This window comes from Trichechus manatus, unplaced genomic scaffold (genome assembly GCF_000243295.1).
Source record: "Trichechus manatus latirostris isolate Lorelei unplaced genomic scaffold, TriManLat1.0 scaffold00048, whole genome shotgun sequence".
Classification (NCBI taxonomy): domain Eukaryota; kingdom Metazoa; phylum Chordata; class Mammalia; order Sirenia; family Trichechidae; genus Trichechus; species Trichechus manatus.
In genome coordinates, this window is record NW_004443984.1 from 7,887,898 (window position 1) to 7,911,243 (window position 23,346).

Consider the following 23,346-nt stretch of genomic DNA (forward strand, 5'->3'; position numbering starts at 1 on the left):
GGGACCAGTGATAGGCTGAGGGGCAGGCTGGTGTGTCCTCAGCTCCATACCTCTGGTTGCTCCTGGAGACGGGTCGGACTAGGGTGGCATGATGCATGGGAAGGCTGAATCAGCAGACTTGGCCTTGAATCCTGCCTCTGCCTCACTTGTGTGCTTGAGCAGGTCACTCAACCTCACTGGACCTCAGTATTATCAGCAGTAAAATGGGGATGATAGTTCCAATCCCCTAGAATTAAATCCCTTTACAGATTAAATCACAAGAAGGAAAAGCATAACTAACTTCTACTGAAGGAGCCCTGGTGGCACAGTGGTTGGTGGTTCGAACCTACCAGTGGCTCTGCGGGAGAAAAGACCTGGCGATCTGCTCCCGTAAAGATTACTGCCTTGGAAACCCTATGAGGCAGTTCTACTCTGTCATATAGGGTCACTATGGGTCCGAATCGACTCCATGGCAAATAGCAACAACCATTATTGAGGGCGTACTATGTGCAAGCCACTGTTCTAATCCCTTTATGTCCTCAAATTCAAAGGGTGAGCTGTTTACCAGCAACTTGAGCATCACCTGGGCGCTTTTAGAAATGCAGAGTCTCAGACCCTACCCACACTTGATGAATTAGAATCTACCTGTTAAGATCCCCACATTTGTGTGCTTTACATACATTGTCTCATTTCATCTTGAAAATATCCTATGATCTAGGTATTATTATTATCCTCATTTGACAGTTGTAAAAACTGAGAGATGACCACTGTAGAAGCTCCATCAATGCTCATTCTTGTCCCAAATTCTTCCCCTTCCTCCCTCTTTTTGTCTGGGTTGGAGTTGGAAAGAGAGACAGGGTGTGGAAGCCCCTGGCAGAATGGAAAAAGTCAAGACTTTTTGCTTTCCATTCACCATGAGATTAGCATAGCTGGTTGGAGGTTGGTTCCCCAAAGTCATTCTGCAAATACCTCCTGAGTCCTTTCTCGTCCCGTCCTTGGAGAAATAGGGGAGCAGGAAAGGGATCGTCTGCTGATGGGGCCTGTGATACAGGCAGAGGCTGCTGCCCTGAAGGTCAGTGGTGGGAGGAGGAGGCCAGCAGGGAGGGGGTATCAGAGCAGGTGCCGCCCAGCCAGCCCTCTTCAGCCCCTGGGCTTAGTGAAGGTCACCCTGCCCGTCACTGGGACAGCGTCACTGGGACATCCAGGACTGAGTCAATCTATTAACATATTCAAGGAACACCTACTACATGCCCAGCCCTGGGGAAGTATCCTAAATTTCTCCCAATTCTCTAGGCTCCCCATTATAAAGAGAAAAAACTATCTACAGTTTATTTATTACTTAACCATGTGCCAGATACTGTGCTAAGAACTTTACTTGCATTGTCTCTTTTATCTATTTGATTTCACAGTCATTTTTCTCCTCTATAAAATGGGATATTGTTGTTATTTGCCATCCAGTCGATTCTGACTCATAGCGACCCCATGTGTGCAGAGTACAACTGCTCTGTAGGGTTTTCAAGGCCTTGACCTTTCAGAAGATTGCCAGGCCTGTCTTCCAAGGCTCCTTTGGGTGGGTTCCAACTGCTAACCTTTCGGCTAGTAGTCAAGCACTTAATACCTACTCCTAGGGTCATTATAAGGATAACTTAGTATTTACAAGTGTCTGGCAGATAGTAAAAACCAAACCAAACCAGTTGTCATTTTGTTGAATTCCAACTCATGGTGGCTGCACGTGTGTCAGAGTAGAACTGTGTTCCATAGAATTTTCAGCAGCCGATTTTTTCCAAAGTAGATCCCTAAACTTTTCTTCCTAGGCACCTCTGGGTGGACTCGAACCTCCAGCCTTTTGGTTAGCAGCTAAGCACATTAACCATTTGAACCACCCAGGGACTCTAGCACATGGGAAGTGTTTATTACTAAATATAATAAATATAAATAATCTCCCATCAAGGCAGGTACTATTATTGCCTCCATTTTACAGATGTACAAATTGAGTTCCAAAGCAGGGAAGGGACTCACCTGCCAGGATCACAAGAGATTGGGGTATAGCTATAAGAACTTGGGTCCTCCGTCTTCTAAGTCACTATAAAAAAACCAAAACCAAACCCATTGCCAACAAGTCAATTCCAACTCATAGCAACCCTATAGGACAGTAGAACTGCCCCATAGGGTTTCCAAGCCTATAAATCTTTATGGAAGCAGACTGCCACATCTTTCTTCCACAGAGCGGCTGGTGAGATCAAACCACCAATCCTTTTGGTTAGCAGTCTGGCACTTTAACCACTGTGCCACTAGGGCTCTAAGCCGCTATAAGTCAATTCAATTCACTATAATTCAATTGATTATTATCCATTAGGTGCTAGACATTGGGAGGAACCCAAAGGTTAAAATATGTATAATAAAAAGGTTTAAAAAGAAACCAAAACAACCAAACTGATGTCTGCCTATCCCCAAGGAGCTTTGGTTCCAGCAGGAGAACAGAGACATTTACTCAAGTGACTATAATTAAAGCTGAATCTCTAGGGCTCTAAGAGGTAGACATTAAGTCCTCTAGATGTGTGGGGGAGAAAGATGTCTTTGTGGGGGAATCCAGGAAGATTTCAGAGTAGAGATGGTGATTGAGCTGGACTTTGAAGGATGGATTAGTAGATTAGAGAAGGAGGCATGGGAACAGCATTCCAGGAGGAGGGAATAGCATGCGTGAAGGCCTAGAGGCAGGAAAATGTGCCCTGTGTTCCTCTGGAGGGGTGCTGTCCAGTTGTCAGGAGTCTTGAGGGACAGTGTGGAAGTCTGTGGTGATGAGGTGGGGAAGACCAGGCCCAGCCTTCTTGCCATTAAAGATTCTCAGTGTTCTCAAAGACTTGGCTCCAAACCAGCTGGGATTGTTGATTGGATTATTCCATCATCATTCTGCCCTTTCTTCATGTCAGGAAATCAAAAGACTTATAAATTGTCTGTCAGAGCTTCTGGTCAGCATGTGGTAGCTGGTGTAGCTGACAGAATTTGGGCCAAAGGCAAAAAGGCTTGATGTCTTGATTAACTGGGCAGCCTTACTGCCCATGTATGTACAATTTCTGTTGATCTTTTTCAGCATTGACAATTACTCTGGATGGGGAGCAAAGCAGAGGGACCAAGCTTGGCTTCCAGGTATGCCTGTGCGGCTTACCAGCTATGTGGCCTTGGACGAGCCTCAGTTTCCTCCTTTGTTCTCCTCCAGGCTTGGCTTAAGGATCAGCGATGGTGTAATCTGTACTGTCTAATATGGTAGCCGCTAGCCACATGTGACTGTTTACATTTAAAATTTAATGCATTAAAATTAAGTTACAATTTTTTAAATTAAGAATTCAGTTTCCCAGTTGCACTAGCCATGTTTCAAGCGCTCACTAGCTATGTCCGGCTCGTGGCTATCATATTGGAAAGGGCAGATATAGAACATTTGCGTCATTGCTGAAAGTTCTGTTGGGCGGTGCTTGTGTATATATAGTATTGGATGCACAGTGCTTGGCTCAGGAGTTGCTGTTGTCATTATTCCTCATTCCCTGTTCCACTGGGCTGGGGAGGACTGAGAGACCCCCTGGCCTTGATGGAGGAAGACAGAATTGCACCTCTTGCTCTCCTGTTTTCTCGTCAGGAGCTGCGGAGAGGTCGTCTCACTGTCCCTCCCCTGGAAAAACCGAACCAGACCTGGTGCCATCGAGTCAATTCCAACTCATGGCAACCCCATGTGTTATAGAGTAGAATGGCTCCATGGGTTTTCTTGGCTGTAATCTTTACAGAAAGCCAGGCCTTTCTTCCACAGTGCTGCTGGGTGGGTTCAAACCACTAACCTTTATGTTAGTAGTCGAGCACAAATTATCTGTACTGCACAGGGACCTTCCCTCCCCTGATGCTATCCAAATGTTAAAAAATCCATCACTTTGCTTTATTCAGCCCATCCTTCCTCCCTTAATTTTCCCACCCAGTCTCCTGAGTCTGTGTCTGCTTATCTCACCTTCAGCTGCTGGCATCTGGACTTTCCATGTTCAGCCTCTACAAGTCCTACTGCCCATTCCTGGGGGGTGGGGGTGTGGGAGGAGGCCTCACTGGCAGTCCTCAGTGCCTAACTCCCAGCGGAGGTGCCGACTGCCGGGCCCCTCTCAGCAGGGCAGAGATGGTTTGTTGTGACGGGGGCAGTGGGCAGGCTGCCCACTCCAACACACCCGTATCTGGGCGCCAAGCATGCTGTTTGCACTTGGCCTGGGCCTTAGGGGCTGGCCCAGTGCCCACGAGGGCTGGCCTGCTCTGGCACCCCTGGGAACAAAGGCCAGTCATGGGCCTCTGCCTGCTTGAGGACAGAGGGAGCTGTTCCTGGGCTGGGTTCTGGGTCCTGGGGTTGGGGACACGGCAGACACCTGGAGCTGAGTGCAGGGCAGATCCCCTGGCTGTGTCTGGGCCCTGGGTCTGAGCGGGGACAAGGCTCAGGCAGGCCTAGGGAGAACTCTTAGGGGCCAGGCAGGGGGGTGGTTCAGGTTGGTTGAGTCTGCACCCAGCATTCACACCTGTCAGGAGGAGGAGCCACATGGGGAAGGGGTGGGGAGGAGCTTGGGGTCTGAGACAACTGAGAAGCTCAAGGTCACCTCCCAGAATTACACTGTCCCCTCTCCCTTCTTTTGGCTTCCTCCCTCATCAACAGGGCAGTGGATGGAGCAGGCTGTCCCATTAGCAGATGAGGACACTGAGACCCAGAGAGGAGATATAACATGTCCACGATCACACAGCCAGTCTGTGGAGGAATCAGAGCTCTGACTCAAACGCCTTATGTGTTTTCTCCTACTTTGCCCCCTCCCCATGGGGGCTCTAAGGAGAGTAGCCTCTGGACACTGTGCTGAGGAGGATTGGAATCCTGGCCCTACTACTTCCTTCTTCTGTGTTGTGGCCTTAGGCAAGCCTTGACACCTCTGTGAGCCTCAGGTTCCTCATCTGGGGAATGGGGATAATTATACCTAGCTCTGAGGCAGTTGGGAGGGTTAGATAACTCCCCTCTTTGCTGCTGCCTGAATATTCCAAGAATACTGCCTCAGAGGCCTTTACAGTTATTGTTCTCTGTGCCTGGAGTGCCTGTGACTTACTCCCTCACTTCCTTCATAGCAATTGACCCCATGTGGGTCCGAGTAGAACTGTGCTGCATAGGGTTTTCAATGACTGACTTTTCAGAAGATCACCAGGTCTTTCTTCCAAGGCGCCTCTGGGTGGACTCGAATCTCCAACCTTTCGGTTAGCAGCCGAGCGCATAACTGTTTGCACCATCCAGGGACTCCTACCTCCTTTGTACCTGCTAAATGTCACCTTCCCTAACCACCCTGTGTAAATAGCAATTCCCCACTCACTCATCTTCCTCACCCTGCTATATTTTTCTTTTTAGCACTGTCATCCTTTGGCGTATATTTGTTTGTGTATTAGCTTATGGTCTGTCCGGCTTCAACTAAAACGTCAGCTCCATAGTATATGCTCACATACGCTTATTTGTTTTTTTCCCTTCTCCTTCTCGATATTTCCCAATACCTAATAGCCCTTACAGCGTGCCAGGCCCTGTGCTAAGCAACTCACAGTGTGGCTCCATGGATCTCACAGGGACCCCATGTGTGGGGCTCGCTGTCACCTCGATACCAGAGTTGGAGGGTGGGAGGTGCTGTAGTGACTTGCCCAAGGCCACCCAACCAGAAGTGGCAGAGCCGGGCTCCCAGCCAGGGCCAGTCCTACCCCAGAACTCACTGTGCTGCCTCCTACATTGGTAACGGGATCAGAGCCTTCACTCAGATTTGGGGCTCAGAATCCATGTTTGACAGGATTGACTCAATCGGATTTAGGGGTGGCTTTCAATCTTTTCAGGATCCACCCCTCTAGCCCTCTCTACCTCCTATCATTGGTCAGTTATGGCTACGCCCACTGCCCTGAAATGGCAGGTATCCTCTGGCTGGAGAGACCCAGAGCCCAACCCAAGGCCCCAGAGGTTGAGCCCACATCCCCTGCTATCCCTGGGCTATCTGGGGCAGGTGGACAGGATGTTCCCTCAGGCAGCAGACATTCCTGGTTGGAGGTGACAGGCAGCAGGGAGATTTACCATTTCCGGTAACCCGAGTCCCTTGGAGGTTGCCTTCTCCCTGCCAAGGACACGCACCCCTCCCTTGCCACCCCTTCCTGCCATTTCCTTGGCTGGGCTTTGTCTACCTGGGGCTTGGGGACTTGTCTAGGGCAGGAGGGATGAGCTCTAAGCCCCAGAGGCTGAGACGGGGGTCTCAGGCCCTGATCATCCCCCAACAAAGACTCAGGTTAATGTCACCCTCCCAGAGTCCTCATCTGTGTGACCACTTACCCTGGCCTTGGGGAGTCCCTGTCCCCAAGGAAGGGAAGGCAGAGACATTGTGGAAGTTGAAAGACCCTGTGTTAGGAGACCTGGGTTCTGAGCCAGCCGCCACCACCACTTTCTTAGAACTGCCGCATTACCGAGAAATACTGTATGCCTGGCATTGTTCTAAGCATTCCATGTACGTTATCTCATTTATCCTCTGACATCTCTGTATGTGGGGCTAGTAATAGCCCCGTTATGCGTGTGAGGAAAATAAGGCTCAAAGGGTAAAGTCGCCCAGTGGCCAGTAAGTGTCAGAGATGAGATTTGAACAGTAGTTGGTCCCCCTTGAAGTTCTTAACTCTGCTGTGGGCCACCTCGGTTTCCCCTTGTTATGTGAGGGCATTGGGCCAGGTGTCGAGCCTCATGTTGAGCCTAGGATCTAGGAATCTATTGGCGCTTTTTACATGCTGGTCTCTCTTAAGCCTTACCTAGTCTTGAGAGGGTGGAGCAGGAATTATTCTCCAGGTGTGGGGGTGGGTCATGGGGGCGTTCTGGAGAGCTCACTGTCTTGGAATGTGTAAAGGAATAGATGTGGGAGGAAGGAAGGGAAGAAGTGACACTTCTTCTTGGTAAGTGCCCGACACTGGGCTTAATTCTTAGATTGTCCTGTTGAATCTTCATAGCAGGTTTGTGAAGTGGCAGTTTTGATTCCTGTTGTACAAAGGAGGAAACAAGCTCAGAGAGGTTAAGTGACTTACTTAGGGCCACACAGCTAGAAGTTGCCAGGCTAGGGCTCCAACCCTGGTCTGACTGGCCCCAAAGCCATGTCCTGTTACCCATGATCCTGCCACACACACACAGAAAATGGATTGTGATGCTTAGTGCCCAGTCGGCTCCCAATGGTGGGGGTGGTGTGTGGCCAACACATATTTCCTAGGATGGCCTTGATTTATTAATAAAATAGTCTATCTTCCCAACAAACTATTGCCATGCCCCAGAAATCTGAATACCACTGCAGCTAAGCTACATCTCCCAGGCTGCCTCTGGCATCTGGAAGTGGCCCAAAAATCCTTTGTTGAACTGTTTCTTGATTTTTGCTTTGGAAAATATGGTCAGTGGTAATTATGGGCGTGCAAGAGTTCAGAGGAGATAGAGGGCCGCTCCTGTGGGCTGGAGCTGGCTGAAAAGGCTTGGCACAGAGCTAGGCCTGGAGCTGGGCCTACCAGGATCTGAGGGGGCTAAGAGGGGCCTGGGGCAGGGCCAGGTGAGGCTGAGTTCACAGCTTCCTAGGAAGGATCCCTGAAGGGCCTGCAACTGGGGCTATTCTCCAGGAAAGCCACAGACCTCTCCTAGGACACCATCCCACCCAGCCCTGCCCACCGCCTCCCTCCGGGGTCTCTGGGGCAGCCCAGGCTCCAGGCAAGCCATAGTCAGTCAGCTTGCTCTTTTCAGCCCACAGAGCTTTGCCAACTCTGTGGCTCCTTTACCCCTTCACCCCAACCCAGACTTCCCCAGGAACTGGTAAAGGGCTATGGGGTGGGGCAGCAAGGCCTGCATCCTGGCCAGTGTGCCCAGCAGGAACTGGGCACCCTGGGACTTGAGCAGTTGGCAGCATGAGGTCTGAGATGACCCCAGACGGCCTGTCCCTTCCCCCGTACCCTGCCTGCTTTGGGGCCTGAGGCCCTGTGGCCCTAGCAGCTGTCAGCAGGGAAGGGCGAGAGAAGAGGGCCAGAGGTGACTTCCCAGCCCACCCCTTTCTCCCCCTGCTTGGACCAGGCCCAAAACTCTCACTCGCCTCCCCTTGTCAGCAGCTGCTGAGCTTCATTCCAGAGCCAGCGCTGGGCCCCCTTTCTCCCTAGCACCTCTTCCCTTCAACCTTCATGGCCTCTGCCCGTGGGGAGGGATTGGGGCTAATATGGGAACATGATCACATCTCTTAGTTCCTTTGATCCTACTAACAACCCTGAGAAATAGGAAGCAGTTTTCCACAAAGGAAGAGAAAAACAGATTCAGAGAGGCCAAGTGACTTGCTGAAAGTTACACAGCTTCTTGGGGCTGAATTCAGGCTTCTGGCTCCCAGCTCAGTGTTCTTTCCACTGCCGTTCTTCTAGATGTGTTCATGCAGGATTATATAGGTATGGGGGTTCCTGGAGTCCCAGCTTGGCCACTTACTAGCTTTAGGATCTCAGGCAAGCTCCTTAACCACTTGGAACTTGCATCTTCTCACTTGTAAAATAGGATAATAATGGTACCCACCTCTTGGGATTGTTGAGCAAATTAAATGAGATAATCAATGTAAAGTACTTAGCATAAGGCCTGGCGTGTAAAGTGCTCAAAAATGAGAGCTGGCAATATTATCATTAAAGAGTATTAGCCACCTGTGCACCCAGCCCTGTGGGTGGTTCTATGGGGGTTACAGGCACACTCCACAAATATTCGTATCAGTCAACAAATATTCATCTAGCACCTACTGTGTGCCAGGTTCTGGGAAAAAAGCAGTGACAAAATTCCAGTCCAGCTTACATTGTACCCTACAGGGTGGCTGGGGAGACCCAACTTCATCTTTATCACGAAGTGCCCCATTTATGAGCCCGCTGCAGCCTCGGAAGCACTTTACCCACACTGGTTTTGCAGATGAGAAGAGGGGCCTGCAGAAGACAAGTAGCAGAGCAGGGCCAGGACTCAGCTCTTCTGATTCCCAGCGATTGTGTCTGAGTGATGTCCCTTTCTAGGGCCCCGCCTGGGGCCTCTTGGCATTCTCTCCTGCTATGGCTATTTTGGGTACTGGCTGTGTTCAGACTTGGGGAGGGATGGGTAATCCTGCGCAGACCGTGAATGCTGGGGTGAGGATGGTGAGGGTGCTCTCTGGACCCGCCATTCCAGCCCGCCTGGATCTTTGATCGCTTTAGCCTCTGCCCCTGGCTTCGGCCTTAGAGCGTCAAATGGTTTGTGCTCCCTTACTAACCTAAAGTTTGGCATTTCTCACCCACCCAGTGGCATCACAGATTCCAGCCAAGAAAACCACCATGGAACGGTTCTTCTTTGTAACACATGGGGTCACCGTGAGTCGGAGTCGTCCATGGCAATGGGTTAGGTTTTTTGGTTTTTTTTTTTTGATGTCTTAAGTAAGTGTGTCAGGCTGCTTAATGTAAGAGGCGGCCCCATGGCCTGAAGGCTTCCTGGAGGATTAGGGCTGTAAAAAACACCAAACCGGTCACCAGTTACTGTCAAGTCAATTCCGACTCATAGCAACCCTATAGGACAGAGTAGAACCACCCCACGGGGTTTCCAAGGCTGTAATCTTTACAAAAGCAAATTGCTGCATCTTTCTCCCCTGGAGCAACTGGTCAGTTCAAAGCACTGACCTTTCAGTTAGCAGCCCAGTGCTTCAACCACTGCGCCACCAGGGCTCCATGGAGGACGAGGCATTCATGCTGAATCACCCAGACTTCCTGGAGGAGTGGGTACTCATGAGAAATCCCTCAGGATCTCAAGAATTAGCTGGTGAGGTTGGGAAAATATGGGCTGCAGTTGCCGCCTGTCTGGGCAGCAACAATTTCAGGAAGGTGTTACCAAGGCCAAGGCCTCTTGCTCCCCAGGGATGAGCCCAGCCAGAGCTTTAAATATACCCATGCAGCCCAGAATAGCCCCCATTGTCTTTGCCTACAGCTGGGGGACCCGAAAGGAGCCAGCTTGGAGTGGAAGATCCTCAGGGAGGCTGCCTGTGGAGGTGGGAAGCAGGGAGGAGGTCTGGACACTTCCCTATATGGTGCGGGCAGTGTTTTCTACGAAGACTTTTCCGTCTGGCTCCTGCAGGAAGGCCCGCCTTGTAGGCAGGGCAGAGCAGCAGCCTGGGTCGTGCGTGAGCAGCGTGAGCAGCGTGAGCAGCCTGCGGCTGCCGGGGAGCCTGGTGGGCAGGGGACTTCTGGGAGAGTCGTGTGCCCAAGTGAAGTTGCCGCTTTATGCACCAGAATTGTGTGTGCATTGGCCCACCCAGGCCTCCACCTCTCCAGGGCCCCTGCCCGGGGCCTCCTGGCATCCTCTCCTGCTGTGTCTATTTTGGGCATTGGCTGTGTTCAGACTTGGGGAGGGATGGGTAGTCCTGCCCAGACCACGGATGCTGAGGTGAGGATGTTGAGGGAGCTTCTGGACCTGCCATTCCAGCCAGCCTAGTTCTTCGATCACTTTAGCCTCTGCCCATGGCTTCGGCCTCAGAGGGTCATGTCCAGTGGACACCAAGGGGACAGCAACCTCACTCACAAGGGCAGAAAAGCGCTCCAGAAAGACCTTGTCCCTTGGGACATCCCCTGCTCTTAGTATCAGGAATAGTTGTGCATCTTCTAAGCAACAGGTTTGTTATTACCTCATGGGACACGGAATCCAGGGACTGGTCAAGTTTCCTTCTTCCCATTGACCACGGAAAGCTCAGCACCAAATGAGTAGTCCCTTACTCCAGGCTCTGTCTGTCTGCCTACCCTAGTTTTTCTTATGTGTATTGAGTTTATTTTCTCTTACTGTGGTGTGTGCATCTTTGTAAGCCCCTTGAATTTTTTTGGAACAGGGTGGCAGTGGGAGGAATAAATAAATAAATGATGGTGATGATAATAATAACCCTTTATCGGGCAGTTCCCTGCACTCTGGCTCCTATGGCTTGGTTCTGGCCTGTAATTCCTTCCTCTAGCCCCACCCCCCTTGCTGGTGGGAGTCACAGCCTAGAATTTTAGAATCCTAACATTCCAGGGTTTTGATGTTCTGAACTGCGAAAGCCAGAGGGAACTTTTGGGATCATCTAAATTGATAGCTTTTAAGCTTATTATTAAGCAGTGAAACCTTTACTTCAATCCAAATATTACAGCAATAATCACAGCAAACACTTATAGAACATTTACCATGTGCTGGGTACTACTTGTTGCATTTTACGTTTTCATTTAACACAACAATCCTACAAGGTGAACATAAACCAAAAACCCAAACCCATTGCCACTGAGTTGATTCCAGCTCATAGCAACCCTGTAGGACAGAGTAGAACTGCCCCATAGGGTCTCCAAGGAGTGGCTGGTGGATTCGAATTGCCGACCTTTTGATTAGCAGCCAAACTCTTAACTACTGCGCTACCAGGGCTCCATGGTGGATATGATTACTATTAATTATCGTGCCCATTTATTAGAGGAAACTGAGGCATAGAGAAGTGAAATGACTTGCCCATGGCCTCACAGCTAGTAAGTAGCTGAACCAGACATATTAGGTAGGTCAGGATATAAAATGGAAAAAGATGGATTTTGTTTTGGTTGAAGCTAGTATTTGGGGGAGGTTCCCTGAACTCTACCTGTCCCCCAAACTCTCCCTATCTCCCTTTCTGCTTTACACACTCCCCAAAGTGACCCCTGAGGCAGCTGAGGACAGATGGAAACCACTTATCTAGGCCTATTTCATCATTTCAGAGAGCGGGGCCTGAGGCTCAGGGAGGGGGAGGGATTTGCCCAAGGGACTAGAGCTAGCTGGAAGTCCGTGACCCAAGCTGCTATCTGGACAAGCACCAGCTCCTGTGCTCTCACCGCCTCCTGTCAAGCCCCTATTCTCGGCACTCAGCAGCTGAACTCTCCCTTAGAACAGTCAGCTCCCGCCATTTCTGGAGGCAGCACCCTTAGACTTCTGGATGGTCCTAGGGGACTGGGAGTTACCAGGGACTGAACCACCCTCTCTGCCCCCACCTGAGAGGGGCAGACTGGTGGCCAGGGAAGAAAGAGGTGGGTCCTGGAGGGGTTTTTCAAATAACAGGGTCTCAGAGCAGAGGTGGCCTCTCTGAGGAGAGAACATACCCCTCCCGCCGCCAACTAGCCTGTCACCAGGCCTGATTTTCCTCCGTCAGCACTTCACTGCAGTAGGCCTCGTGGCTCTTCTGTCTTCAGGAGCCCACCCTTCAGGACCCCTGGGGGAGGTGGTCACATCTTATATCTGAAGCCTATTTAGGGAGAACGAGTTGGCAGCCTAGGAGCCCTGGTGGCGCAACAGTTAAGCACCTGGCAGCCTGCCCCCATAAAGATTAAAGCCTAGAAAACCCTATGGAGCAGTTCTGTCACATGGGGTTGCTACGAGTAGAAAATCGACTCGAAGACACCTAACAACAGCCTTTGGCAGCTAGTTGAGGGAAAGGCAGTACATTTCGGATGAGTGTTCCCAAAATGTATTCTGTCCTGTGAGCTCTGCATTAAAGAAAGGGCTCCAAGTTAAGCAAGTTTGAGAAATGCTAAATAATTGTGTCCCTCCTCCCCCATGATGGTGTTCAAGTCATTTCAGGCTTAGAGAACCAGCTTGGCTTTGTTTAACGAGCTTTTTCCAGATGTGTTTGTCTGCAGGACTCTCCCCCCACATACCTATTCCTGTCCCCAGAATCAATATGTCCAGAGTGGATATTAGCCATGAGGAAAGAGGATGGTGTCACTTCAAAAGGAAGGGGGCCTTCCTCTCATTTCCAGCTGTGTTGCCCACAGGCCTGTCTTCTTCCATGGGCTCGGCCCTGCCTACCCCCTCCTCCCCTTCCGGGAAGCAGATGAGGAAAGTCCTAGGGGGCGATGGAGTTGAGGGGAGTTGGCTGCCTTGGCCACAGCTGTTGGGCTGCCATTCCAGCCTGTTTTTTCCTGTTGCCGATGCCCACGGGAGCAGGCGCTGAGCGGGTCACCGAGGCCTGGCTGCCTTGCACAAGGCCCTGGAGCTGGAGCTTCAGCCCCTGCATGTCACTGAGCCCCCGCCCGCCACCTGGGATGCTGGTTCTGGGCAGCGGGACAGGTCCTCTCCTCAGTGACCATTGGCAGCTTCTTGTCCCTCTAGAGATGGACCTTCTGGCAAGAAAGCCACAGGAGTCAGGGGCCAAAGAGATGGCCGGCGGCATGGGGGTAGACATGGGGTAGTACAGAGTTCTGGTTTGGAACTGGGGATCTTGGGTTCAAGTCCTGGCTCTTCCAACCGCCAACTGTGGGCAAGTCACCTATCAGAGCCTCAGTTTCCTCGTTTGTAAACCTCATTCATTCATTAACAGATACTGCTGAGAGTCTACTATGTGCCAGGTGCTCTTAGATGGTAGGCATACAGCTGTGAGCAAAATGGACAGAGTCACTGCCTTTGTGGAGCTTGTGTACTAGTGGGGGAGATAGATAATAGACAGATGTTGTTGTTGGGTGCCGTTGAGTCAATTTTGACTCATAGTGACCCCATGTGACAGAGTAGAACTGCCGCACAGGGTATTCTTGACTGTAATCTTTACGGAAACAGATCGCCAAGTCTTTCTCCTGCGGAGCCACTGGGTGGGTTCAAACTGCCAGCCTTTCAGTTAGCAACCGAGTGCTTAATTGTTTGTACCACCAGGGCTGCTTATAGACAGATAAACATGTAAATATTTGAACATGTCAGGTGGTGAGGTGCTATGAAAAACAATGAAACAGGCTAAGGGGTAGAGAATGACAAAGAGCTATAATAGATTGTGGACATGGGACATGATCAGGATAGGCCCTGCAAAGGTGACATTTGAGCAGAAGCCAGAGGAAGTGAAGGAGTGAGCCATCGAATATCTGGGGCCAGTGTCCCAGGCAGGGGACACAGCAAGTGCAAATGTACCGAAGTGGGAAGGGGTTTGGTGAGATGGAAGTGGCCAGCAAATAGGAAGTGGGGAGAGCGTGGTAGGAAATGAGGTTGCAGAGTGGGGTATCAGATCATGTAGAGTCTTGCCAGCCAGAATAAGGGCCTCTCTTGTAAACCTTGGGGGAGTCAAGAGCAAAGGAAGACCTCACCTAGCAGGTTCAGGAAGTGGTCATTGTTGTTAATGTTGTCCCATTTCAACAAAAATTTGTGGAACATTCTCTCCGTGCCCCCATGGGCCTGCACTGTGGTAGGGACTTCATTCATGAAATCTGGAGGGCTTGGGCAGACCAGACCAGGACGGCATGCCTTGAGGTCTGTTGCCCTGAAGCCAGACAGACACACCAGTGCTCTATGGCAGCAGGCCACCCCAGGAGCCAGAGAACTTGAGAACCAAGCCGGGCTACGGGCAGGAGGCAGGCACGTGAATGCCGCAGGCGCAGCTGGCACCGACAGTGCTTGGCGGATAATGTTCAACCCCTAGAGACCTTCTCACTGGGCGGCCCAGTCTAGAAGCAGCTCCTGCTTAGGCCACCCCCACCACCTCGGCCACACCTGGCACACGGGTGGGGCAGGGGCATTTCCCAGTGGCTTCCTGCTTCCTCCATCTAAGCCAGCAGGCAGCTCACTAAGCTCTAGGGGAGGCCTATTTTTGGGTATCTCTGAGGGCAAGAGGGGAGCGCTGGGGGTACTGAGGGAAGTTGAGCTCCGCCACTAGCATCATGTCAGCAGCACAGCCAAGGGGCCCAGAACTTTTAAGTGGAAAAGCCCACTAGATCTGCTCCCCCTTGATCCTCTGCCAGCTCGCACACCATGTCCCACTGCACCAAACTTCTTCCAGTCCCGTGAACATGCCAGGCCCTCCCCCACCTTGGGCCTTTGCATGTACCCTTCCTTCTGCCTGGCACACACTCATCCCCCTTCTCCCCCGTTTAGGGAATTCATCGTTCAGTCCCAGCTTAATGGTCACTTCCTCTGGGAAGCCTTCCCCAAACTCCCTAGCCCCTACTAAGTGAGGGGACCCTCCTCTGGGCTCCCTCAGCCTGCTGTCCTTCCTCTTCAGAGCTCTCCTACTCTGTTGTCATCACTTGCTTTAATGGTCTGTCTCCCCCAGGAGCACAGAGCTCCATGTCTATCTACTTCATCCTTTTATCCCCAGCATCCAGCATATAACATAGTTCCAAAACCAAATCAGTTGCCTTCAAGTTGGTTCCGACTCATGGCGACTCCATGTTTGCAGAGTAGAACTGTGCTCCGTGGGGTTTTCAGGGCTGTGACCTTTCGTAAGCAGATCATCTGGTCTTTCTTCCAAGGCACCTCTGGCTGGGTTCAAACTGCCAACTTTTTGGTTAGTGATCGAGCACTTAACCATTTGTGCCACCCAGGGCCTCCATAACATAGTAGGTGCTTAGTAAATAGAGGTTGAAGTAACTTGATTTGAACATCATAGGGCAGGTCTGATTGATTATCCCTTTTTCTTTTTTACTATTTGTTCTTAGCTTTAATATTATCTGTACTGCTACTTCTTGCAATGTAATATAACCCAAAATGAGGCCCTGAAGTTGTATCAAATGGGTAATTTCTTTTTTTTTTTTTAAGTCTAGGATTATCCTTTTACAGATGGGGGACGTAAGGCCCCATAGCTAGAAAGTGGCAGGGGGTGGGGGCTGGAGTCAGGGGTATCTGAGACCAGAGTCTGGCTCTCTCTCCGCTCCACCAGCTACATCTCTGTGAGACTCTGAGAGAAAGTGCTCTGGCTAGGCCCTGGACAGTAGCAGACCAGCTCAGGCACCGCCCCAGCTAAGTTACAGGGGCCTCCACAGCAGAGAGCAGAGGCTTGCCTGAGAAAGGCTGGACAGATTTGGTGTTCAGGAACGAGTTCACTGACAAGTGTCCTTAGCCACGCTTCCCAAAGCAGGTCACTCCCTCACTCCACTTGCCCCTCCCAACAGCCCAGGAAGGAGGCAAACAAGGTCAAAGCAGGATTTTCTGTTCCCATCTTATAACTGGGGAAACTGAGGCCCGGAGGGATTGTTATCCAAGGGCAGAAGGTGTTTTAACAGTGGGATTCAGGAATCATGTGATTTACCCTCTCTGTCCCTTGGGATGAGGTGTTATGGCACTTTCTAGCACTTTCTAGCTGTGTGGCCTTGGGCAAGTCCTTATTTACTCTTTCAGAACTTTGCTTTCTTTTTCGGTGACATGGGCTAATTCCTACCTCAGGATTGTTGGGAAAGTTTGTTCATTCAGTCTGTCAGTGAGTCACGAATATTTACTGAGCACCTACTATGTGCCAGGCACTCTTTTCAGTTTCAGAGATGCAGCAATGATCAAAACAGATGAAAATCACAGCACTCATGGTGGTTACCTTCACATAGACTGAGCTGGCCTGTATGGAAGCCTGGCACATAGTAGAGACTCATTAAAATTTGCTAAAAGGGGAGGTAGTTAAGGGGTTTGTCCAAGCCCACATGGTGAGATAGGGGCAGAGCTAGGACTAGAAAACTCCAGACGCCAGCTCCCTGCACCCTTGGTCTCAGCTGAAGACCCTGCCTGACCCGTCCCCAGTGCTCCCACTGGGCTCTGGATGGACCCACAGCCTTCCAGGTCCCAGTCCTTGTTTGAGCTTACAGAGAACAGGGACCAGAAGCAGGGGCCTGTTGGTGGCCTTGATTCAGAGCTAGCTGAGTAGGGGAGTGAGCCCAGCAAAAGGGGCACTGGTTTCAAAACCAACTCCTGTTGCTTTTGTTGTGTGACCTTGGGCAGGTGACTTTACCTCTCTGAGCCTAGTTTTCTTATCTGTACAGTGGAGGTGCTGCCAGTATTTACTTCGTGGGGTTTGAGTGAGATGATCCTGTCAAGATCTGAGCTCAGCACCTGGCACGTTGTAAGCACTTGGTGAATGTCAGCCCTGCTCCTTTCTTCGGGCTCACTGTTCTTCCTGGCTGACTGGCTGGCAAAGGTCCTGCCACCTCCAGGGCCTGAGTGTGGGAAGCTGGCAGCCTTCCCGAGTGGCACGGGCACCCAGGCATGCCAGAGAAGGCTGTGGCCACCTTCTTTCCGGCCCAGCGCCCCTCTCAAACTGCTAGGGGATTAAAGGCCTTTTGGCCTTTGTGTGGGGCTCACTCACCCTGGCAGTTTGCACAACAAACTGCTGCCCTGACAGATTCCTTTTCCTTTGCTGTCTGCTGCCTATGGACAGGGCACTGGGCGGCCTGGGGGTGGGGTAGGGGCACCTTGACCCTGGGTCTGGAGCTTGGGATGTAGCTCAGTTGTAGGGAGCAGCTCTTTTGGCAGTTGTCTGGAAGCCTGTAGTATGGCAGAGTGCGAGAGGCAACTTGTCTGGGTTCATGTCCCTCCTGGGGACTTGGAGGCCATGGGCCATGCATGTGCTGGTTCCTCTGCTGCGGGACTTGAGGCCAAGCCTGCTGAGAGACCAGTGGGGGAAGAGGCAGGTGGGCAGGCAGGGGCTCATGTGTCCACCCCCGTGCTGTCTCTGGATTTTGATGGAGTGAACTCACTCCAGCCCAGATGCCTGGAGTCTTGCCCTGGGCAGCTGCAGCCACCCTGGGGACTGTGAGGGGCTCAGACCTTCCTGTCCAGCTGCGGGGGCAGTGGGGGGCTCAGTCCCCAGCCCAGACCAAGGAGGGAGGGGACGGGCTGGCTGCCAAAGGCATGTGAAGAATGTCTCTGGTCCAAGCCGGAGTGGGGAACCTGCTGTCCTGGGGTCAGCCCCAGAGTCGGCCTCAAAGCAGGCAGATGACTTTAGCCTTGGAGTCAAACCTATTATCTGTCCCCAGCAAGTACCCCACCTCCTGCATGGTACTAGCGTTCATTGAGCACTTACTGTATACGAGGCACTGAATGCCTGACATGCTTGATCACATTTACACATTGACCCTCTCTGAGCCTCAGTTTGCTTGTCTGTAAAACAGAAATAATAATAATACACATTCATAGTCCATTAACCAAAACCCTGGGGGTCAGATGTGTTTTGGAAGTCAAAAGTTTTAAAATTTGAGAAGGGCGACATAGGGCATGTGCCAGCTGTGATGTGACACCCTCAGGGGAGTCCAGGAAAACACCCCGTAATAAAACGCATTAATATTTCTACAGCAAAATGTATGACTCTTTACCCTAAGTGGAGTGAATAAGGTATTAATAGCTTCATATCAGTTCAGGTCAGGACTTGGCACCAAATGAGCTTGCTACAAAAATATTTTTAAAAACACTTGTTTTTAGAACTCTCTGTTTTTCATTATTGCAGATAAAGGATAAACCCATTGCCGTGGATTCCAATTCACAGTGACCCTATTATAGGACAGACTAGAACTGCCCCATAGGGCTTCCAAGGAGCAGCTGGTGGATTTGAACTGCCGACCTTTTGGTTAGCAGCCAAACGCTTAACCCGTACACCATCAGAGCCTTGTAGTGCCAGCCCTTCCAGGGTGACTGTGAGGATTAAATGAGGTGGTCCAGGCACAGTGTTTAGGGCAGGATTGGGGCCATTCTTGCTGTCAGCTCTTCACTGTGCTGCCATGTTTCTATACCTTTGATTTTAGTAACGCCAGAAACTCTTATTACACACGCACATAACCTTTGCAAGGCCCACAATCCTCACTTAAAAAAAAAAACAAAAACCTTAAAAACCTCAAACCCTAGTATGATCTCACTTATATGAAATATCGAGAACAGGCAAGTGTATAGAAATGAAAGTTTATTAGTGGTTACCAGGGGCCGGGGTGAGGGAAGGGTAAGGAAGACACAATGCTTAGGGGACACTGAGCTTCTATTAAGATGGAAAAATTCAGGAACGTTATTAGGTAATGGTTGAACACTATGATGAACATAATGTTACTAAACTATACCTGTGAGAATTGTAGAAATGGCACATCTTTTTTTACCCATATATTTACCACAGTAAACAGCAAACAAAGCTCAAACCCTAGATTCTATACCCTTTATCTGTATCTGCACCTCCCCCTGTGCCCAAACTTTTTCTATGTCCTGTACCCCTCCCTTACAGCTTGAGCTGTCACCTCTGCTCCAGGTCCTTCCCAGCTGACCTTTGCTCCCTCTGCATCCCTACCTAGGCCAGGAGAGGAGGTTCAGCCCGTCTGTTGTCCCCAAGGACCTTTACAGAACCTGGACCTGGATCACCTTGTATGCCCCCATCCTCGCCACGGGGGCCTGAATACAACCAGCCGCAGGGAGTGTGTGCTCCCAGAAGTCCTTGCCTGTCCAGTGCTCCTCCTATCTGGACCCTGCCTGTGTTGAGGGAGAGCCTGCCCACTGGAGGCCACTGCCCGCCACCTAAACAATTGTTCCCAGCATGTTAGAACAGACCTCTGGCCTTGGCCTGGATGAGTCAGACATCCTCCCACCTTCCTCCACCAGGAACCTATGGGGTCTGGAAAATCCCCCTCTCTGCTTGGCTCCTTCCTTTCTGGCCCAGGTCTGCCCTCTGGACCCCTCCTGTGCAGCCCCGCCATCCGGCTCCAGTGCCTGCCTGGAGCACTGGGTTCCTCTGGGAGGAAACCAGGCTCCCTCACAGCCGGAGACAGACTGGAAAGCAGGAAGCCTGGGTTCTGTTTCTGCCTTCTGCCTTTCTTGGGACCTCAGGCACACCCTGCATGGGTCTAAGCCTCTGCTAGCTTGGGCATCCTGTGGGGCATACTCGTAACTGGTCAATATGGGGATGGGGACCAGCCAACCCTGGGCTTCCTGGCACTACCCCTCTGCTTAGGCCTCATGGCCAACCCGGAGGCCCAGCCCAGCCCCTCCCCCTTCCCTGGTGACTGGAGGGCTGTGGGTGGGAAGCCAGGAGGTCCCAGTCAGCCCTATCTCCGCCATCTACTCACCTGTGATCTTGGGCAAGTCACTTCTCCCAGGGTCTCTGATCCCTCTTCTGTAAAAGAGGGCAATTAACTCTTGCCCAACTACCTCAGAGGGTCATTGTCAGGGTCAAATAACACTGAGGCTGAGGAAATGCTTTGTAAACTGTGAAGTACAGTGTGGCTGAGAGTCTCTGTGGGAGTGACTGTCAGTGACCGCAGTTCTGGCTCATTCCACAGCACTGGTTACAGAGGCTATATAGCACAGTAGTAAGAGCTTAGACTTTGGAACCAGGCCACCAGGATTCAAATCCCAGCCCTAGCACATGCTGATATCTTCAAGTAGGTTATCCGGCTCTCTCTGCTCCATTTCCCCATCTTTACAATAGGACGGTTAATAGTGCCACCGGGTTTAGCACCTCTGAAAATACATAAAACAGTGCCTGGTGCATAGTAAGTGCTCAGTAAACATTAGTTCTTATTATTCCCCAAGCAGATCTTGGACTTTCCAGATATGAATCCAAGTCCCCTTCTATGGTCAAGTCTCAGGCTCCTTCTAGCTCTTTCCAGAAGCTTCTTTCCTGTCTGGCTCCATCTTCCCTCCCAAATGTGAAATACAGCTGCTGGAATCTTTTGAGCTTCAGCTTTTTACAAATGAAGGCTCTGCTCTTGCTGACTTGTCCGCTGCTGCAGGCCTTGACCTGACCCCGGAGCCTTGGACCATGGGGAAGGGGCTGCAAGCAACGGCAGGCTGGCATATGGAAGGGTCCTATTCCTGGGACCCCTAGGGGGGTGGGAGAGGCTTCTGGCCAGGCCCCGATATGCTTGAATTCTCTTTCCCCTCTTTCTGCAGATGTGTGTTCCTGATGATTTTTCAAGTTGAATCTCAGTTAGCTATTTCCTGTCCAGTCCCAAGCCCGTTGCCCCCCTCCCTGTCTCCGGCTCCTCTTTCCTGGGGAGAAGCTCTGGACCTCGCTCACTGCACCAGGGTTTTCCTTCCCAGACAGCAGTGTCTAGGGGGTGCCAGGAATCTCTGTGCCCCATGCATGCCCTCCACAGCCTTGCTTCCACTGGGGATTGGGGGAGGGGGATAGTAGCGACAGAGAGAGTTTTCCCCGGATGGAGAGGATCCAAGCCTATCCCTGCCTAGACCACTTCCTCTGCCTAGGGTCAGTGCCCCTGCACCAGCCCTAGCCTCATACTCCCCCTGGGTCAATCAGGGCCTGCCCAGGACCCACCCCCACACCCAGTGGGAACATTGCCCTCTATGCCACCGCAGGGAAGGAAGCAGAGCCTCTGGTGAGGGGCTGGTCCTGTGGTTCTTAACCAGTGGCTGTCAGAATATCCTGTGCATGTACAACTATGGCCTTCCCACCAGGGGTGGGGAGAGCCTGACTCGGTGGCTCTGAGAACGGGCCCAGTAATCTGTATTTCCAGCCAGCTTCTGGAGGTTCGAAAGCACACTCCTTGATGCAAACCTCCAGAAGTCCACAGGCCACTCAGGTCAGGAATAGGCACTTGTTCAGAGGTGGGAGAGGAGAAGGAACAGGAGGAGGGGTTTGCCTGTAGATTGCGGCGGGGAAGGGAGTTAGGCCATAGCAGAGAATAAGATGTGGGCAGCACAACCTTACAAATAGGGGTGGTAGCACTGCAAACACAAAGATGACCAAATGACACCCAGACCCTCCTCAGGGAGCCCACAGCCTGGGAAGGGAGATGCATGCAGTGAGGGTGTGGAGGTGAGTGGTACCTCCAAAGCAAGTCATGTTCAGGAAGCAGCTAGAAGCAACAGGCAACAACATTTTTGTTCATTCATTCAAGCATTTAGTGAACATGAGGTGCTGAGAAGGTAGAGATGCATTTTTCACAGTCCCTGCCTTCAAGGTGCTTCCATCCCAGTGAGGGTCCAGATAATTACAAGGTGAGCCCAGAACTCAGCCTAGAGGTGGAGGTGTCTGTGAAGAGCAAGACCAGGACAAGGTTTCCCAGAGGAGATTTTCTTGTTAGTCATCCTTGTGAGATACAAATTACATATAGTAAAATGCACCCATTTGAAGTGTACATTTCAGTGATGAGATGAGATATATATACCTGGGGAACCCAACCCCAATCAAGATATACAACATTTCCATCACCCTAAAAGGTTTTCTTGTGCCTCATGCCAGCCAACCCCACCCCACACCAGGTCCCAGGCAACTCCTGATCTTTTTGTCACTGTAGATTAGATTTCTTCCCCCCGGGAGTTTCACACCACCACGCGTCTGTCAGCTTGTCCTACTGTGGTGGCTTGTGGGTTACTGTGATACTAGAAGCTTTGCCGCCATATTTCAAATACCAGTGGGGTCACCCATGGTGGAGAGGTTTCAGTGGAGCTTCCAGACTAAGACAGACTAGGAAGAAGGACCTGGTAGTCTACTTCTGAAAAAATTGGCCAGTGAAAACCTTACAGATTGCAGTGGAACATGGTCTAATACAGTGCCAGAAGATGAGCCCCTCAGGTTGGAAGGCACCCAAAATATGACTAGGTAAGAGCTGCCTCTTCAAAGTAGAGTTGACCTTAAGGATGTGGGTGGAGTAAAGCTTTCGGGACCTTCATTTGCTGATGAGGTACAACTCAGAATGAGAAGAAACAGCTGCAGACATCCATTAGTTACTGTCGTGGATTGAGTTGTGTCCCCTAAAAATATTTGTCAGCTTGGCTGGGTCATGATTCCCAGTATTGTATGATTGCGTTATGTGATTTCCTTATGTGTTGTAAACTCTATCACTATGATGAGATTATATGTGATCTCCTTATGTGTTGTAAATTCTATCACTGTGATGAGGTTATACTGATGAAGTTGACAAGATTAGCATCTTAATGCAATCTCTTTTGAGATATGAAAGAGAGAAGCGAGCAGAGACACATAGAAACCTCACACCACCAAGAAAGCAGTGCTGGGAGCGGAGCATGGCCTTTGGACCTGAGGTTCCTGCGCTGAGATGTTCCCAGACCAAAGGAAGACTGATACATCACAAGGACCTTCCTCCAGAGATGACAGTGAGAGAAAGCTTTTTCCTAGAGCTGACGCCCTGAATTTGGACTTGTAGCCTACTGGACTGTGAGAGAATAAACTTCCCTTTGCTAAAGCCATCCACTTGTGGTATTTCTGTTAGAGCAGCACTAGATGACTAGGACAATTACCAACTTCTACTGTCTGAAATTGATCAAACATGCAATTAAGATGCATTGATAATTACTGGTGATTGGAATGCGAAAGTTGGAAATAAAGAAAAAGGATCGGTAGTTGCAAAATATGGCCTTGGTGATAGAAACAACGCCGGAGATCACATGATAGAATTTTACAAGACCAACGACTTCTTCATTGCAAATACCTTTTTTCAACAATATAAACGGCGACTATACAGGTGGACCTCACTGGATGGAATACACAGGAATCAAATCGACTACATCTGTGGAAATGATGGAAAAGCTCAGTTGGCCAGGGGCCAACTTTGGAACAGACCATCAGTTGCTCATATGCAAGTTCAAGATGAAGCTGAAGATAATTAAAACAAGTCCATGAGAGCCAA

At 50.7% G+C, this 23,346-nt stretch overlaps 1 protein-coding gene across 1 annotated transcript in view; it reads left to right on the forward strand.

The window, feature by feature from the left end:
* The first annotated feature begins 9,720 nt into the window (after positions 1-9,720).
* The window catches only part of HSPG2 (heparan sulfate proteoglycan 2), a 91,610-nt gene continuing 77,984 nt past the window's right edge, over positions 9,721-23,346 (forward strand). Inside the window, exons 1-3 of the mRNA XM_004377268.1 lie at positions 9,721-9,811; positions 9,977-10,037; positions 10,124-10,217. Coding sequence (XP_004377325.1) covers positions 9,721-9,811; positions 9,977-10,037; positions 10,124-10,217 — 246 coding nt within the window. The remainder of the gene's footprint in view (positions 9,812-9,976; positions 10,038-10,123; positions 10,218-23,346) is intronic.